Here is a 20,034-nt window from a genome sequence, read left to right as displayed (position 1 = left end):
CATATTCTGGGTCCCACGGGATCACAGATGACTACTTTAGTAACTGTAACTTTATTATACATATTTTTTTTTGCCGGCTTTCTATCCTAGTATCCTCATTGCTGCTGCTCTAATATCATGGACAATTCCATATTTTCCTTGAAGCCCTGCTCTGAATATCCCCAGTCTTTGTACCAGTTTCGGTTCCAGTCAGGGCAAGGGACAGATGAACTGAAGTAAAAACAAGGTTTATTTCAGTATACACAATGAATCATCAAAGAAGGGCACCTGAGCTTCAGCGTGATTAGAACTAAAAAGCTGGTAGAATAAACCGCGTTTTCTTAGAGATTTTGCATACATGTTTTCTTGTGAGTTCTTTCTTATTTTCGGACATCTGATCCATTTGCTTCTCAAACTGGTGATTTCAGTTTCAAATTGCACATGGTTCTTAATGGCTGCCTTATCCCTGAATATGTATGACTTTTCAGCTCAACTCTCCCTGCTAATTCTGGGTTTTCTGGTTTAAATTCCCCAGAATAGACTTCGGCATAGCTCATCTTTTTCAGCTATTAGCCACTGGTCATTATTCTGGACCCATCCTTGCCTCCTGTCAGCTTTGAGTAGGGGAAAGAGTCACAAGATGTAAAACATTTAGCTGGGGTTCTATGTAAAATAGGTACACTGGATTATTTAATCTTTTTATCAAGACTTTTTGAAGCACATTTGTGTACACTTAACAGAATCACAGTTTAGAAGTTGAAAGGGGTCTCAGAAGTGATCTAGTCACAATCTTTCGTTTGACTGATTAAGGAGTTATCTGTAGAGAGACTGTGATTTGCCCATTGTTATAGTCAGTGTTAGCACCTCTAGATTCTCAAGAATGTACTCTTTCCATCATACTGCAGGATTGGAAGTTTAATTACAATTTAATAGTTTAATCATATTATTTGGGAAATATTTTTTTGAATACTGTCAGGACCATCTCCCTCAAAATATCAACATTTAGATTAAATGATTTTCTGGAAATGGCCAGTAGTTAACAAAATAATTGAAAGTTGTCATAAACATTACATATTAATATTGCTACATAAGATACTATTAACTTTAAAGTCTTGTCAGATAGAAAATGTATTAAGAACAAATTAAGGAACAAGATATTAGGTACTTATTTTCTCTATTTCTAATAATTTAACGTCCAAAAAAGCTCATTTTATTTCTTTAGACGTAGCAGTTTTAAAAAGTAGTATCTTACTTCAGTATTTTCTATGAGGCAAATTATTTTATACTCTAAGCTTTAGAGAACAACTTTGAGGCTGAAAGGTGACTCTTTTTATACCTGCTGGCCAGTCCACGGGGCTTATTGTTACCAGTATTACTATGATTTCCTTTATACATTTTTGATAATTAATACTTTGAATGGTTTATTCTTAGCACTGACATAAAATAGTTATTTATAAGAGAAGATAATTTTGGGGTTTTATTTCCAGACCTACCTTTTAATGAGAATGCAGGCAAGCGGAAGATAGAGCTGGTTTTGTAATGGTTAATTAGAATTAATTAATTAATTATGGCATATTTTTCTTTTCAAGGTCTCATTTTCCTTTCAGATGGTACTAATATCAGTAAATTAAAAAAACATATGTTTGTTCTTGGTTCAAGGGTATAGAAATAGGCTTAGTTTGGAGTACAGGTGTCTGTTTCTTTTTATCTTAGTATTTAGAAGTTTTTTTATAGGTCCATCTTGTTAGTAAATTATCAAAATTGGCTAGCTTTTGACTAATATTAAAAATAGTTCTTGTTTAAATTTAAAGTTTTAATTTTAATTTGAGAGAGTTCTACTTTCAGATCACTTGCTTCTCTGGGGTTGTTAGGAAGAAATTAAAATTCATTTTGTCTCTTACCCCTTAATCACAGATATGTAGTATTTTCTTCAATTTTCTTCTCTTCCTTTTTTCTGGCCATAGATTTTTGTTTTTACATGCTATTAATCTTTGTCTTATGTATCACTTAGCATACTGCTTGCAGCTTTGCTTTCTTCTATTGTTACTTATAAGTAGCCTGCTAATTTTGCATTTCCTGGTGTGGGTTGTTTCTAAGAGGAACAGTCCCTTTGGTTACCACACAAGTAGTCATAGTAGATTATTTCCAATGTTGCTTCACACATCATTGGCTTAGTCTGAGCTTTTTGCATAATATTTAGTTTTTGTTTGTTTTGTTTATTTTAATATATAGTTTCTTTCTCATTTATTTTGCTCATTCAGCATTGTTGAATGAACTTCAAACTGTTAGAATGATTGAATCATCTCAGTAAAATGTGTTCTTACTAGTGTGGAAGGAAGAGCTTCTTTTCAAATACTACTCTCTCGCCCTTTTCTAACTCTAGTTTAGGCTTGTATCTGAATGACAGGAGGCTTATTTATTTTGGGGGGTGGTGGTAGGCAGTAATTGATAATGGTAAGGGTTTGACTTTAGGTGTAGAAACTTATAGGAAGACAGGTGAGGCTGATTGAATATATTGCTGATAATAAGTACTCATAGGGACTTCCCTGGTTGTCCAGTGGGTAAGACTCTGTGCTCCCATTGTAGGGGGCCAGGGTTTGATACCTGGTCGGGGAACTGGATCCCACATGCATGCCACCACTAAGATCCCACATGCTGCAACTAAGACCCAGCGCAGCCAAAGAAAAAAAAAAAGTACTCATTTTGTAGACTTAAATTTCATTTTGAGAACTCTCATTAAGTCCAGAATGTGTATTTTTTATGCATAAGTCTATGGTTTCCTGGTAAGCCATAAATTAGGTTTTAAAATAGTGGCTTCTTATGATCTATTTATAAAATTTTAAAAATTGGAATTGTGTATTATATTAATATACTATCTCAATTAAGAAAATGTTTTCTTTGGTATGTTTGCACCTTCATATGTCTTCAGCTCAGGCATTTTGTTAAAAAAAAAAAGAATTCGTTAGCTACGTATGACAAAGGATAAGTTCTCTGAAGAGCTCTTATAAATCACTGAGAACAACAGGACTAAAGACCTAGTTAAGAAATGGACCAGTGGGAGTTCCCTGGCAGTCCAGTGCTTAGGACTCCCCACTTCCACTGTCAGGGGCCCAGATTCCATCCCTGGTCGGGGAACTAAGATCTCGCAAGCTGCGCTGTGTGGCAAAAAAAAAAAAAAAAAAAACAGAAAAAGAAATGGACCAGTAACAGGAATAGTCAGTTTGAAGAGAAAGAAATATAAATGGCTGATAAATATATGAAAAGATGTTCCTAGTAAAAATACAAATTAAAACAAGTAGATGCCAGGTTTTGTTGGATTAGAAAGATTAAAACATTTGATAATGATCAGGATTAGTGATGAAGTGGACAAACAGGTACTTTTTTATATCTGGGGAGTATGATTTTTTTGAAGGGCGGTCTGCTTTAGTTTTTTTTTGCCGTACGCGGGCCTCTCACTGTTGTGGCCTCTCCTGTTGAGGCTCCGGACGCGCTGGCTCAGCGGCCATGGCTCACAGGCCCAGCCGCTCTGCGGCATGTGGGATCTTCCGGGACCGGGGCATGAACCCATGTCCCCTGCATCGGCAGGTGGACTCTCAACCACTGCGCCATCAGGGACGCCCTGCTTTAGTTATTAATTCTAATTACTGACGCAGCAAATAATGTCTTAGAATTTATTTTATGGGTATGTTTCCATACATATGCATAGTATCATATACATGAAGATGTTCATTGAAACATTTTTTGCAATAGTAAAAGACTGGAAACAACCTAAATTAATTATGGCAAAGCCACAAAATGGAATACTATGCAACTATTAAGAAGAATGAAGTAATTCCTTCTGTGGGATTTGGAAAGTTTTCAAGATATATTGTTAATTAAGTGGACAAGAAGTTGCAGAATTGTGTATAGCATAATCCCTTTATGTTAAAAAGAAAGATTTATATGTAGATACACTTGTATGTACACTAAACATTTCAGGAAGAGTTCGTAGGTAACTGTTAAGTGATTCCTCCTTGGCTATGAGTGGGGACGGTCAAGGCTAAGAAGGTGACTTAATTTTCCTATATAGTTTTAAAATTTAGTACATGTGTTATTCTCTCTATAAAAAAGAATATTTTGTCATTGAAAGCATAAAACACTTTAAGTGGTTTATTTAGCTTTAATGGATAAGTACTATTTGAAAGTTCTAGCTTAATAAGGGATCCATTCAGCATTCAATAAGGAAACTTATTTATCCATTTTAGAAGTTAATTTTTAATTCTGTGAGTATCATAAGCAGTTAGGGTTTTAACTAGGTGACTAAAATGAAGAGAGGGAAAGGATGTTTTCTTGAGAAATTTTTGTTAATCTGTGCGTTGTTTTCTTGGTTGTAAAATTTTTTCATAGGTCAACACTGACCTCTTAAGACTATTTCCTGAAGGTGACTTGGTACAACCAAGTAATCATGAAAGCCCAGACAACCCTGTATTCTCTTTAGTTTTTTGTTTATAGAGCAGAAATCACAGCAGAAATGAAGAATATAAATGAATTTATGTAATTAACCAATAAGGTGAACAAAAATTTAAGCACTAGAAAACAATATGATAGAAGATGGTCATTACTGAAGTGTATAAAACAGTGTAAAACGATCTAAATTTGCATGCCAGTATGTGTTTGCCTTGTGACTTAGGACTTTGATTAAATCATATGAACTTCCATTTCTTTATATTAAAGTGGGATTAATAACCAACTTCTAGGTTTACTGCAGTCTTGAAAGAGACTAGGAATGTGGAATGCATAGTACAATACTTGTACCCAGCAGGCTTTCAATAAGTGGCACCTCTTTCTTGTAATTATTTTTCTAGCTTTTAATAACATGTGCCTTATATTTATATGAATCAGAACTCTCAGGGGGAGGTGGGAGTTTAACAGTAACACTCTTGGTAGAGTATGCTTGTTAAATTAGACTATAACACGTTGTTAAATTAGTGAAACCTTTCAACATGCTTAGTACCTCTTGATTCATCAGTGCTATTCTTTTTAAAATTTAGACACATCTGTCAACAGTTGTCACTGATCTCAAACTTTGACCCTGTAACTACCAGGTTGTTAAAGCATCCAACTACTCCATAGAAAATGCCAGTATAATGTATTCATACTCTGTATTCTTATAGGAAAAGTCATGTTTGTGTAAGATTTATTACTCAGTCGTAAAAAGAAAAGAAATTGAGTTATTTGTAATGAGGTGGATCGACCTAGAGTCTGTCACACAGAGTGAAGTAAGTCAGAAAGAGAAAAACAAATACTGTATGCTAACACATATATATGGAATCTAAAAAAAAAGCCTCTGATGAACCTAGGGGCAAGACAGGAATAAAAACTCAGATGTAGAGAATGGACTTGAGGACACGGGGAGGGGAAAGGGTAAGCTGGGATGAAGTGACAGAGTAGCATGTATACACTACCAAATGTAAAATAGATAGCTAGTGGGAAGCAGCTACATAGCATAGGGAGACCGACTTGGTGCTTTGTGACCACCTAGGGGAGTGGGATAGGGAGGGTGGGAGGGAGATGCAAGAGGGAGGGGATATGGGGATATATGTATAGCTGATTCCTTTTGTTATACAGCAGAAACTAACACAACATTGTAAAGCAATTATACTCCAATAAAGATGTTTAAAAAAATAGGAAGAATAAATTTAAAAAAATTGAGAATTCCATGGTGGTCCAGTGGTTAGGACTCGGCACTTTCACTGCTCAGGGCCTGGGTTCAGTCCCTGGTAGGGAAACTAAGATCCCATAAGCCGCAAGGCGTGGCCCCCCCCCCCCCCAAAATTTCTTTACTTTACACTTTAATTTATCTAAGACTTAAGGGAAGTCTGAGAAATTAGAACAGTGTTTGAGATATGAGTATTACTTATTTGAAATACTACATTATGAAAATAATGTAGTCAAGGCAATTAGTATATATTAAACTGAGGTTAGAGAAGACTGAGTGTGTTATGCCTATTCAGCTACACTTAATCATTGTTCAGAATGACATTGAACCCTCTAGAGAAGGCAACAGTATTTTTATTATTGTCACGATAGTGTGTTCATTCAGAGGATTTTATGGCTTTAGAAAATGATACTTAAATTTTTTTCAAGTGTAACATTTTAATAAGGTAAAAGAAGAGGGTCACTTGTTTTTCAGCCTCAGCTAATTGACAGGGCTCTCCTAATGATATTTTGGATATCACAAATAAAAACATAGAATCTTGGTAATAACAACTACTCAGGTTTTTAGCTCCCATATAATAATTTTGGGATAACACACTTTGTCTAAGGAAGAGATTCTTTAAGACATAAACTAATGAAATCTATGGACCCAGTGAAAACCAGCACATTCACATGGCTTTAAATATAATTTCCAGGATTTCAAAGACCTCCTGAAACCATCTGTGATTCACACCCACTAGACTCAGGTTGAAAACTTCAGTCAGGTTGGAAATTTAGTTTCAGTGCTCAAAGTAGAGACTAGTTTTCTCTTTCCTGACAGGATGGATTCAGTCTCCAAAAGTAAGGTTAGAACAAGTGAGGGTTAGAGCATGTCTTTGCCTTTAGAACTTGTGCTACACAATTATCTCTTAGTTATAAACTGTCAACTAGTTATTAATTCTTCATCATAAGGACAATTCAGTCCTTCCATAAAAGGAACTCCCACGTGAAGAGAAGGAAAGGATGTTTTTCTAAGATTCTTAGAAAAAGAATCTTGCGTTTGGGCCAATACCATATCCTTGACTTTGAGAAATATTTTATATACATCAGTACTGTTATTAGTGCAGGACACTGGTGTGTGGTGCTATGGCATAGGGGTGGTTCTCCCAGGAACCCAAGGGAAGAACTTGGTTAAGGGGTTCCATTTGTTCCAGAAAGGGCTTAGTGCCCTTTTCCCTGCTTCCCTGTAGTGATCCTGTAGCCTCTCTACCGCATGTGGAATAGTTAGTTTATCCTCAGCCGAGTCAGAGATATTTATTTACCTAGTACAAAGAAGCCCATAGCCTGTACTCTCTGGGATCATTGTAGTATTTGCTTGCAGTCTCAGTGAGCGCCTGCTTTTCCTTCTGCACTATAAATTTTTCCTCTGGTAAAACTGAATTCTGAAAAAGAGGAATGAAACAAATTGCTTTTGACCTAAAATTGAAAGAATGGAAATCTCTTGAGTAATTATAGATTTTGTGTATACCTTCTCAGCTGCTGGTCTTTACTCTGAGCTAGATGCTGTGGGAAATTATACGTGGGATTACAAATACGAACATGGGCCTTTTAGTGCTTATAAGACATCTTAGTGGAGTTGGGGTGATGCAATGGAAAGAGCAGGAGCTTTACCATGAAGCAAATGAATCCTCACTCTGTGAACTTGGGCGAGTTACTTATCCTTTCTGGACCTCAGTTTCTCCACCTTTACAAGGGGGCCTGTGAAGATATGATATTCATAAAGACCCTAGCAGACTGCCTGATCATAGAAGGTATTCAATAAATGGTAAATTATTAAGGAAGGCTTTGATAGATTCTCTTCTGGTAGGTCTTCTAAATCCATGACGCTGTTAGACTGGAAAATAAGCCAAAATATCTTTCTTTTTCTTTGTATAGCTACCATCATAAACTTGGCTAAATTATTAGCTTATATCAACTGTCTGAACTCCAAGTTCTTTGACCAAGTTTCCAGGTACATAGACGAGCCAGAAATTAGGAAGATTTTGAATCATTTATTTGTTATACAGATATCTGTATCTATTGAGGGCTGTGCACATGCTGGGTGCTAGGACTACAGTGGTAAACAAGAACATGGTCCTTGCTCTGATGGACCTCTCAGTGTAGTAGGAACCAGACAAACAAACACACATGTATATAAATCATTAAAATCTTAGGCGCCTTCAGTTATAGAATGCATGTGATTCAGTACTGACTGATTATGAGTCCCCTGTTCTCGCACACTTGGGGTTATGTGTATTTTAGACTCTTTAGAGAAAGGTGAAGAATAATAATATTCAACTTCTGTACTTTTCCAGCTCTTTGTGTGCAGAAGTTTATGGGGTTCCGTTCTAGCCATGACCATGGATATTATATAAAAGAGTAGGTATTGCCTAGGTGTGGTTCCACAGGACGCTAGTGCCACACATGATTGTTCTGTTATGATGGTAATTACTAGTTTGATAAGGGATTTGAGACCATTTTAGACCAGTGGTCTCTAAACTTTTGGTAACTGCATAGTATTCTACTCGATGGATATTCAGTAACTTATTTAACCACTTCCCTACTGATAGATGGTATGATTATTTTCAGTTTTTGCTGCTTAAAATAATGAGGCAGTGAATATCCTTCTCTATATATTTTGGCAAGCTTTGCTAGTATGCTTATAGTAAAATAGGGACTTGTCAATCAAAGGGTATATTGTATTTAAAATTTTGATAGATATTGCCAAATTCTTTTATCCATGACGATCCTGATTTAGTAAGTCTGGGGTGGGACCACTCAGTTTGTATTTTTAACAAGTTCCCTAGGTGATTTTGATGCAGCCAGGTTTGAGAACTATTGCATTTCAGAAAAATGGCAAGATTCTCTACTTCTAAGGAGCATGGTACATGTCCTCTGGCAAAGGTCAGGCAATTATGGCTATCTAGGGAGGAGTAAAAATCCTCTTCAGTGACTGAGCAGTAAGAGCCTATGTCTAGAGCAGCTGTTGCTGGGGATGGCCCATCTTTAGAGAAGCAAGTGTGCTAATACTTATCTGAAATATTTTATGTCTCTTTGACATGTAATGTAGGGGAAAAGAACATAAGAATTGTAAGGACCTGAGTTTGAACATTTTCCACTTACTAACTGTATAATCTTGGGCAAATAAATGAACTTGAATCTTTCTTTATATAATGATAATGATACTCTCTTCCTCTCAGGTTTGTTGCAAAGATGAAAGGGGGAGTGATTTAATGTTTATTTACTTATTTTTTTGCTGCTTTGGGTCTTCGTCACTGCGCGCGGGCTTCCTCTAGTTACGGCGAGCGGAGGCTACTCTTGGTTGCGGTGTGCGGGTTTCTCATTGCGGTGGCTTCTCTTGTTGCAGAGCACGGGCTCTAGGCGCATGGGCTTCAGTAGTTGCAGCATGTGTGCTTCAGTAGTTGTGGTGCATGAGCTCAGTAGTTGTGGCTCGCAGGCTCTAGAACGCAGGTTCAGTAGTTGTGGTGCACGGGCTTAGTTGCCCCGCAGCATGTGGGATCTTCCCAGACCAGGGCTCGAACCCGTGTCCCCTGCATAGGCAGGTGGATTCTTAACCACTGCGCCACCAGGGAAGTCCTGATTTAACATTCATTGAGTACCTTTTTTCTTTGCTGGTAACTTATAGATCTCTCTCTCTGTCGTGGCAGTTTGTAATTTAGTTGTGATTGGTGATTCACTTGGTTGTCTCCCCAATAGACTCACTGGGACCACATCTTGTGTTTTGTATTCCCAGTTGCTAGCCCAGACTTGGGACATCATGCACTGTTTTGTGTCTTTAATGAGTGACGTGTGCTAAGCACTATGGAAATAGATTTTCTGTCCTAAGAAATAAGTATTATTTCTTCCATTCTACCACAAGGAACTGCTCAGAGAGCTTAAGTTAACTTGCTTAAGATCCTGTAGTACTGCAGAACCAACACTGAAAACCCTGCGTGTGGTGATTCCAAACTAGGTAAAGTTTTGCTCTTACCATCAATCTGCTTTGCTGAGATAATGCTATGAAGTACTTTGGAAATTGTGAAATGTTTAAGGGTAAGATTATTTTTGTTATTTTAATAATATAAGTGTAAAGGTTAGCATGGTGACACAAACATTTCTTCTACCTATACTCAGGATTCCCATTCAGTTTACCTTTCTTGAATGCATAGCATAGCAAATCTGCTTTGTCTATGAGAGTATATAAGTGGTTATTTCCCCCCTAGTTCCTTTGTTTAAAATTCCATCTTTGTTTTTCATTTGGGGAACTTTCTGGTATATGCAAACACATGAGTTGAAGATAGTTTATAGTAGTTAGAGCAGGATTTTGGCAACACTGGAAGTTTCAGTGACCAGTAGAAGTAGTGTCTGTCTTCCTCTCTGGTCTTTATCTTCAGTTCCCTCTTTCATTACCAGCCATATGTGGACCTCACTGGCTTAGCTGTCATCACATGTCAGCCCTGGCTACTGGATATCTGTATTTTGTAGGACATGACCATATTGCTTAAGGCTGTAGAAATAGTGGGAAGAAAATATCACCTCATAAACTTTATGTTGCTTTTTATGGGGCTTTTTCATTTGAGAATTACATTGTTAGGTTGTTTCAAATATTTAATCATAAGTTGAGTTTGGAAGAAAAAGAGAAATGTCCCCACCCTCTGGCCCTTATGTCATCATAAAATTCACAAAGTTGCAAAACAGGAATAGCATACACCAAGAAGAAGTGTGGCAATAGGAAGAAATATGCAGTTTTGCTCATTATAGTTCTTTTGAACAAGGGAATTTTCCAGGAACTTGACTTTGTGTTTTATTTTATTTTCCAGACCAAATACTTGTCACATTTTATATAAATCAGTTTATTTTTTGTTTTGTTTAGCGTGTGTGTGTGTGTCTAACCACTTTGGATTGGTGTCCTCTCTCTGTCTCTGTCTCTCTGTCTTCCTCTCCTGCCTGGTAAGGTTGAGGGGAGGGGGCAGGCAGGCTGGCTTCATCATGGATTCACTTCTGCAGTTGAGTTTGTTTAGTGTTTGTCTTAGTGCATGTAATTCTGCCTCAGGGGTTCATGTCTATTTAACTAGCTCTTTAAGCCATGTGGAATTGTGTTGGAAAATGCATCTGATTTCTATCTTGATCTTCCTCAAGCCTGGTTTGAACCCTGGGAATGCAATTGCAGCCTTCAATACCTCATTACTTTCAGATGGAGGTTTTATTCTTTAGGGTTTACTGAGATGAGCTTCAGAGAGAAATTCTAAACCAAAAGATTTATGAGGGATGGAGGCTATAGTGTTTAAGACCTGGAAGAACCCTTTTCCTGTTAGTAGCATTTGTTGAATGATAATGCATGGTATGTCGTCACCCCATGTTTTTGGTGTGATTTTAATGTTCTGATTTGGGAATTGACATTTTTAATATTCTTACATTAACTATTTTTGTAAAATGTGTCACAGTATCCTTTGCAATAGCAGCAAAAACTAAGATAAACTAAAATAATTCACAAATTACATACCTTACATAATGTAAAACTTTTCTTTTTAGGCATATGGATCGGGCTGTGATATTGTTATTTTGGCAAATGACTTTGAATGTGTGCAGATCATTCCTGGTGCTAAGCATGGAAACATCCAAGTCAGCTGTGTGGAGTGTTCTAACCAACATGGAAGAGTAAGGGATTTATTTACTTTATTAAATGTCATCTTTTAATGTATTTAACAATCTCAGAGAGTATTCTTATGCTTTTATATAAGGCTTGCCTACACTTTCTAATTATGTATTATACCTTGCTTAGATGGATGTTAATAGGAGTGGGTAAAATGATAGGTTATGTACAAATTTTAAAGAGCCATTAAGCTGATAAGTGATAATTAATTGTTCTACCTGTATATACTGTCTTAAAAGATTTGTAGGCTTCATATTCCTGTGTGTACTAATATTCTGCCAGTTGATAGTTCTAGCAGCTATTAAGCCAGTAGCAAGGAAGTAAACTTTTATCTTCTATATCTAGCATACCTTATCTCTCCCAAATTATAATAACATCAAATTTTTATCAAGAAATGTAGCAAGTTGTTAGCATCTAATATAATATTTGTCATGTAACTGATGCTTTGTAAAGTTTCTGTTAATGAAACTTTGTTGTTTGAAGAATGTTAAAGTTCATTCACTCAGACTTTAAACAGAGGATTTATTTTAAAATAATTCAAGTTTCATCATATGTTCCTTTCCTCCAAATTTCACACATAATATACATCAAATTTTGATTATATGTAAAGTAAATATAGCATAGTTGCTGTATATTCTAGCAATTCATTAAGGCCAATGTTGTGTAGCAGAGTTAAATGTTTCTATGGGAATATAAGAATGATATTTTTCCTGTAATAATTTAAACAGTTTTAGTGTTCTAAAAATTGTTCTTTACTAAGTAATAATAAATTTTATGAAGGATATGTTAAATTGGAATATTCATGGTAATAAATAGTAATCATGCAAATTTATACCAAATAATAAATTGTGATATTATATCATTTCTACTGTCCTACCCTGCTGTTTGTATTAAGCTTTAATATTTGGGTAAATGTGCCACTATATGACAATCCAATGATAAAATTGACATAGTATTGAAACACTGAATTTTCTGGTGTTTTCTGATGCTTGTTTCTTGCTTTTCTGAATTTTTTCCCCAGTCGTTCTCCCTAAGTATTGCTTACTCTTTAGAAAACACTCAGAGTGTCAGATTTCTCTCATTAATTTTTCATTGCTCATCTCCCTATTCCAAGCATGGTAGCTTTAAACCTGCTTAGAGTTGTTACGATAGTTGTCAGAGATGCATTTTAAAAAATTATTTATGTGCTGGTGATGATCACAATAAACAGATACTCTGGGAGCAAAATTTTTGTTTTTGTTTTCTTTTTTTTTTTTAATATAGAAGCCCTTGGTTTTCATAACCATGTTTTTACTTTTTCTAACCTGGTTGAAGGTAAAGAAGCCCAAATTGTGACATCTCTGATTCATTGTCTTTTATTGCCATCTTCTTTTATTTCATTTATCCCCAGTCCTTGTGATGATTACTTTCAAATTTATGACTTTGTATTAACCAGTTATAATCATTCGTTCATTCATTCATTGACATGTTGAATGTGATCATTCATAACACTTTTTACCTAAGTGTTACCGTGGCCAGGCATTTTAAGTAACTCTCCCCCTACCATTGTGGAGTACAGCTTTTTCTTGGAAAGAAAGTTAGATATTAAATAGCAATTAAAATCACTTTTTTGGGGACTTCCCTGATGGTTCAGTGGGTAAGACTCCGCGCTCCCAATGCAGGGGTTCCGGGTTTGATCCCTGTTCGGGGAACTAGATCCCACATGCGTGCCGCAACTAAGAAGTCCGCATACTGCAACTAAGGATCCTGCATGCTGCAACTAAATATGCCTCAACGAAGATCCTGTGTGGTGCAACTAAGACCTGGCACAGCCAAAGTAAATAAATAAATATTTAAAAATAAATAAATAAATAAATACACTCTGAGTGACTATAGATACTAAAAATAAATAAATAAATAAATAAATAAATAAATAAATAAATAAATAAATAAATGAAATCACTTCTTTTGCATTAGAGTGCCCTGAAATCACAGTAGACCTTTTTGGCTTGCCTTAAAAACATGTATACCTAATTTAGCTTTATAGGTTAACCCATAGACCTAGAGGTGTGAGAAGAGATGGTTTTTAGTCTGTTCCCTGTAGTTGTTTCCCTCTTGCCAAGAGGAAGATAAACTGGGAGCTGGCTTTCAAGGAATTATTGGAAAACAGGCTCTGGTAAGCTCCTGGGAACAGAGGAAATTGTGTTTCTTCTCATCAGGTATGTGACGTGGAGCAAAGTCCTCTTGGCCCACAAACTCCTAGCTTAAGTCCACTAGAGATGTCTATATCAGCTGTTTCTCCTCCAGTGGATGTCTCTCTGGTTTCTCCTTAGTCCATTTTCTCTATTCCTCCTTCTACATGGTGTTCCCAATTGGTATTTTTTATTTTTATAGGTGTTTTATAGTTAATGGCATTTTATTTGATATATTTTTAAAACCTGTTGCCCTTTGATGTCTTTTTCTACTTCTCATGGTTTTTATATTATTTTCACTGAATTGTAAAGTTTCTGACAGATGTACCATTGAAATGTGTCTTCGTTAATAAAAGTTATTTCTGTATTTAAAAATGAAATTTTTATAGGAAAGGATAATTTCTTTGAATAGGTCAACCTTGTATTTGATATGGAAAATAAAGCCTGCTGAATTTTTGATAAGAGAAGAGATTCTTAAGTCCAGTACTTTTCCAGTTATATTTATGGAAGGGAATAAACCATAAATACTGTATTGGGATTGTATGTAATCAGTTTATACATTATTGTGAAAAGGAAGTTACCTTTATTTTCTCTTTTCCTTAAATATTAATGCTTTGTTCATTCTTTTTTAGGTTGCAGCTTCATATGGTAATGCTGTTTGTATTTTTGAGCCCTTGGGCATAAATTCTCATAAGAGAAATTGTGTAAGTATTAAATGGTAGTAGAAAAGTTTTATAATTGAGTTTGGAATCCAGTTGACAGCAATGAAGAGCTCCTTAGGAGCTGGTGCTGAAGGTGGTCTGGAATATTAGTGTGAAGTTTGTCTGGTGCTTTATGGTAAGATCTTTTACATTCACTAGGAATATATTCCTAGGCCTTTTAGAAAATCAGTTTCCTAGAATATTGCTTATTGAGATTTGCCTTGTTAATTGGGATCTACCCCCAGGTGAACTCCTGTTGTTTCTTATGTAGATTACTAGACTAGTACTCTGTCTAATATCTGTCCCCTTGCCCTTTCTCTGTTCTCAGCAGAGTAGATCATGACATTTCTCTGCTAAAAACTCTAATGGCTCCATACTTCTCTCACATTTAAAGCCAGAAAGCCTTAGAATGGACTACAGCCCTTCTTCCTCCACCCCCGCCTTGCCCCCAACACCTGCACCCATTTATTACCTCTCAGAGCTCATCTACTATTCTTGTCCTCTCTGGTCACTCCAGCCACACTGGCATTTTCACTGTTCTTTGGCTAGTTACCCTCTCATCTTTGAGCCTTTGCATTGGTTGTTCTTTTGTCTGGAATGTCCTTCTTTCTCTAGATAGCTCCAGGGCCAGTTCCTACAGATCCTTTAAGTTTTTGCTTAGTAATACCTTCTCAATGAGATATGCCTTGACCACCCTTCCCTTTTTTAAAAAAAATAATTATTTTCCTTAATTTTTTTTTTGGCTGTGTCGGGTTTTAGTTGCGGCACACGGGATCTTTGTTGAGGCATGCGGGATCTTTTCGTTATGGTGTGCGGTCTGCTCAGGTTTCTCTCTATTTGTGGTGTGAGGGGTTCTCTCTAGTTGTGGTGTACGGGTTTTCGCTCTCTAGTTGGGGTGCGCGTAGGTTTCGGAACGTGGGCTCGCTCTTTGAGGCAGGCGGGCTAAGTTGCCCCGAGGCATGTGGGATGTTAGTTCCCCGACCAGGGATCAAATCTGCATCCTGCATTGGAAGGCGGATTCTTTACCTCTGGACCACCAGGGAAGTCCCTTGAACACCCTTTTAAAAATTGCCACTTGATTCTCCCACTTTCCTTCTAACCTGCCTATCCTTCTATTTTTAAACCTTTTTCAGTAGAGCACTTATCTTGTTTATTTATTTATAGATTACTATTTAGAATGTAAGCTCCATGAGGGTAGGGAGCTTTGTTTCTTTTGTTCACTGATGCATCTCAAGTATCTGGAACATAACAGGTACTTCTAAATATTTGAATGAAGGAGTTAGGAGCTTAGGTAAACTCACTGGGTGCTGAATTATATTTTGTCTTACTTAATATTCAGAAAATCCAATATGGTTAGAAAAATTTTTTAATTTTAAAATTACTACATGCATTAGAACTCCACTATCACTCACAAATAGTTAAAACTGCCAGTGTGAAATCTGAACGCCAAGATTTCACCTCTTGACATATTTACCAGTAATTAAAAAAAAATTGTATTCTTAACTGCAGTAAATAAAGTAAATAAGTGGTTTTGATATTTTTCATTAAATGTATGTATATGAATTTTTTTTTACATTTACCCCCAGAAGTATATCATAGTCTCTTCCCTATGATAATATTATGAAATGCATATTAAATTTTCAGAGTACTGGACTTCCCTGGTGGCGCAGTGGTTGAGAGTCCACCTGCCGATGCAGGGGACACGGGTTCGTGCCCCAGTCTGGGAAGATCCCACATGCCGCGGAGCGGCTGGGCCCGTGAGCCATGGCCGCTGAGCCTGCGCGTCCGGAGCCTGTGCTCCGCAACGGGAGAGGCCACAACAGTGAGAGGCCTGTGTACCGCAAAAAAAAAAAATTTTCAGAGTACTTAAGAGTCATCGAGAGTACATATTTAAAAATTCAGGGGCTTACCTGGAGGCACAGTGGTTAAGAATCTGCCTGACAATGCAGGGGACATGGGTTCCAGCCTTGATCTGGGAAGATCCCACATGCCGCAGAGCAACTAAGCCCCGTGCGCCACAACTACTGAGCCTGTGCTCTAGAGGCTGTGCGCCACAACTACCGAGGCTGTGCTCTAGAGCCCATGAGCCACCATTACTGAAGCCTGCGTGCCTGGAGCCCATGCTCCGCAACAAGAGAAGCCACCTCCATGAGAAGCCCTCACACCGCAACGAAGAGTAGTCCTGACTCGCCACAAATAGAGAAAGCCTATGTGCAGTAATGAAGACCCAATGCAGCCAAAACTAAATAAATAAAATAAATAAATTTATAGAAAAAAAATGAGATTCCATAAATAAATGATACAAATGAACTTATTTACAAAACAAACAGATTTACAGACTTCGCAAACAAACTTGTGGTTACCAAAGGGGAAAGGTGGGGGTGTGTGTGGGAGGGATAAATGAGGAGTTTGGGATTAACATATACACGCTACTATATATAAAGTAGATAATCAACAAGGACCTACTATATAGCCCAGGGAACTCTACTCAATACTCTGTAATAACGTATATGGGAAAAAAATCTGAAAAAGAATAGATGTATGTATATGTATAACTGATTCACTTGTTGTACACTGGAAACTAACACAACATTTTAAATAACTATACTCCAATATAAATTAAAAATTAAATTTAAAAAAATGGAAAAAAAAATCAGATTCCAGACCTCACTCCCTGAAATTCTGCAGTGTAATTGGTCCACAAATTACACTCTGAGAAGCACTAATGGAAAGAATGTTAGGGATAGCTCTAGTTTTAGGAATGATTTTATTATTACTGTAAATAGTTCTGTTGAGCAGTATTTAAAATACTGTTGTGACTGTTGTTGGGTCAGCAGTAATAGGGTTTAAAAAATAACTTTTTCCCTGATTAATAAATATAAAATTACTTTTGGATACTGAAATTCAGGTTTTGTAGTTGTATTTGAAAATTCCACTTCTAGATAGTCATGAAATCTTGAATAAATTATTTTATTGTTAAATATTTTAAAAGTATTATAATAAGAGAGGGCATCGCCATTTATTAAATTATTACTTGCCAAGCAATTAATGTATAACTTGCCTATAAAAAGCCTTGACATGGCTTTACATTGCACTATATTTTCACAAAAGGACTTTTTTTTTTTTTTTTGCGGTACATGGGCCTCTCACTGTTGTGGCCTTTCCCGTTGCAGAGCACAGGCTCCGGACGCGCAGGCTCAGCAGCCATGGCTCACAGGCCTAGTCACTCTGTGGCATGTGGGATCTTCCCGGACCAGGGCACGAACCCGTGTCCCCTGCATCGGCAGGTGGACTCTCAACCACTGCGCCACCAGGGAAGCCTACAAAAGGACATTTTATGTTTATCTACTGAAAAGAGATATCTAAACTTTTTTACTTACTGTATTTCATGGGAAAGCTGCGACTTTTAAATTTTAAATCTTTCTACACTTTAGAATGGAAACAGTAAGAAAATAGAATGGAAATTATTCAAATATAGGTCAGGTTTGTGGGTTTTATATATTATATGGTTCAAATTTGTTGGCTTTTTGGAAGGTGTATCTAGTTTTATTTTAGACATTGACTCCATAGGATTGTGTTAATTTGTACTTCTTTCTAATGTGCATTTACTTTGTTTTTATAAAATTATTGAGCATCTGTGTACCAGTCATTACAACACTGAATACACAAAGCTCATTGTGGCATAATTCCTGCCCTTGAAGAGTTGCAGTGTAATAGGAGAGTCAGATATATAAACAAATAATTCAGTGTGACCAGTGTTATAATGGTAGAATGTAAGTAAAAAGTGCTCTGAGTGCTGCCAGGATGTCAGAAGAGGCTTCACTGCAGAGGTGATGATTTAGCTAGATCCTGATGTAACCATAGGAGTTTGTAGGCGGAAAAGAGAGGGAGGGATACCCTAAGAATAAGAATGTGTTTATAGGGGCCTCCCCTGGTGGTCCAGTGGGGAAGACTGCGCTCCCAGTGCAGGGGGCTTGGGTTCCATCCCTGGTCGGGGAACTAGATCCTGCATGCATGCCGCAACTAAGAGTTTGCATGCCACAACTAAGAAGCCTACATGCCTCATTGAAGATCCCGCATGCCGCAATGAAGACCCCGCGCAGCCCCCCCAAAGGAAAGATTGTGTGTATAGACATGGAAGGAAGCCTGGAAGACATGCTTTGTTTGGGTGTGGCAAACAGCCTGATATGGTAGAATAGTAAGTGGAATCATTGGAAATTATTTTAAAAACAGTATTTTGAAAATAATAGTGAAATATTTACATCTTTGTTTCAGATCATTGTCTTCAGTTGAAGAAAATGATAATATGGTTGTGCTTGTGGATATTACTTTGAAAACATATCTTTCTCTTTTTTCTTCCTCTCTCTATGTTTCAGCAACTCAAGTGTCAGTGGCTGAAAACTGGGCAGTTTTTTTTGAGTTCCGTGACATACAATTTAGCATGGGACCCTCAAGGTATTGAGCAATTATCTTTAGAAATTATGAAAAGTTAATATTTGTTTTAAGTGTATGATTACAATGTGATATAGTCTACCATAATAAGAAGATGATCAGTAGTATTCTCTTTTTGCTAGTGAATGAGTATACTTTTTTCTTTTTCATATACACTGCTTTGTACAGTGCTTAATTTACTGTTAGTTCTGTGCTTCCCCCGCTACTTTTGAATGTTTTGTTCCAAGAAACGATGATTTCTTTCATTAATTAATGTGCTGCACTTTACTCTTACTGTGTTTATTAAGAAATAAAATCAGAAATAAAACAAGATAAGAAAAACCCTATCTCACTTTGGTATTTGTATTTCAGGAAATTACTGTCTTTAATATTGAAAGTTTAGAAACTTTTGATGATAATGGCTGTTGTCCCTTTTTACATTCACAGCTAGTGAGGGTAATTTTAATAGTTCATGTAGAAAAACAAATTTCATTAATCTTTAGTTATGTCTTATATCCTGAGAATATCCTGTGTTGTATATATTCTGTGTTGAATATTCTGTGTTGGGGTTTGTTTTGTTATTCTACTTCTGTTGTTATTTTTTTTTTAAAGTTTTACCTGATAGACAATAGCTCTTTGTCAGGAGGCTTTTTTTTTTTTGTTCTTAAGTTTCCCTCAAGTTTTCTTGTCAGTGGATTCTAACTTTTAAATGGATATACTCCACAAGTGTTTTTCATAGACAATATTGCTTATTTTTCACAGAATAGTTTATAGACCTAAGCAGAAGCCCGCATGTGCGTTTATTTCTCTAGATAATCCTTGCTTATTCATCTGAACATTCTTTAATTTTCAGATAACAGATTGTTGACAGCAACTGATTCTATTCAGTTGTGGGCTCCTCCAGGGGGTGACATTCTGGAAGAGGAGGAAGAAATCGATAATAAAATTCCTCCTGTTTTAAATGATTGGAAGTGCATCTGGCAGTGCAAGTTAGTGTCTAACTCTGTTATGTTCATTAATTAAAAAAATGCTTCCTGAGATATGTTCTTAGAAGCCTAGAAAAATAGACTTTTTCTAACCAAAACCCATTATAACATCATCCTTTAATCTGTGCTACAATTGATTGTTTTAAAAAAGGATGAAAGTATTTTCATAGTAATAACCTCAGGACTTGGGTTGAGAAGGTTGATATGTAGGAATTATTCATTAATGCATGAGATATAGGTGGGATAGGGAGAGGGAAGATGTGAAAGTTGTGAGATACTCTTTCAGGTGGAAGGATTATGTGAAGGGATCCATTAACAACATGGAGTATGTGAAGGGATCCAACTAGCCAGGGAAGATGATGAGCTCAGTTTTCAAAATGTTACATTAGGATGTTGGT

The 20,034-nt window shown here is 36.6% G+C and overlaps 1 protein-coding gene across 7 annotated transcripts in view; it reads left to right on the top strand.

Moving 5' to 3' along the window:
* Window positions 1–20,034, top strand: part of DMXL2 (Dmx like 2) — a 161,557-nt gene that overhangs the window by 24,929 nt on the left and 116,594 nt on the right. For all 7 annotated transcript variants that reach the window (XM_082847059.1, XM_082847058.1, XM_082847056.1 and 4 more), the window contains exons 2-5: window positions 11,227–11,352; window positions 14,151–14,222; window positions 18,596–18,674; window positions 19,504–19,639. In XM_082847059.1, the coding sequence (XP_082703185.1) occupies window positions 11,227–11,352; window positions 14,151–14,222; window positions 18,596–18,674; window positions 19,504–19,639 (413 nt within the window). The remainder of the gene's footprint in view (window positions 1–11,226; window positions 11,353–14,150; window positions 14,223–18,595; window positions 18,675–19,503; window positions 19,640–20,034) is intronic.

Source organism: Leucopleurus acutus (assembly GCF_964270905.1).
Source record: "Leucopleurus acutus genome assembly, chromosome: 1".
Classification (NCBI taxonomy): Eukaryota; Metazoa; Chordata; class Mammalia; order Artiodactyla; family Delphinidae; genus Leucopleurus; species Leucopleurus acutus.
The sequence above is the reverse complement of the archived record's forward strand: the minus strand, read 5'-3'. Positions and strand labels throughout refer to the sequence as shown.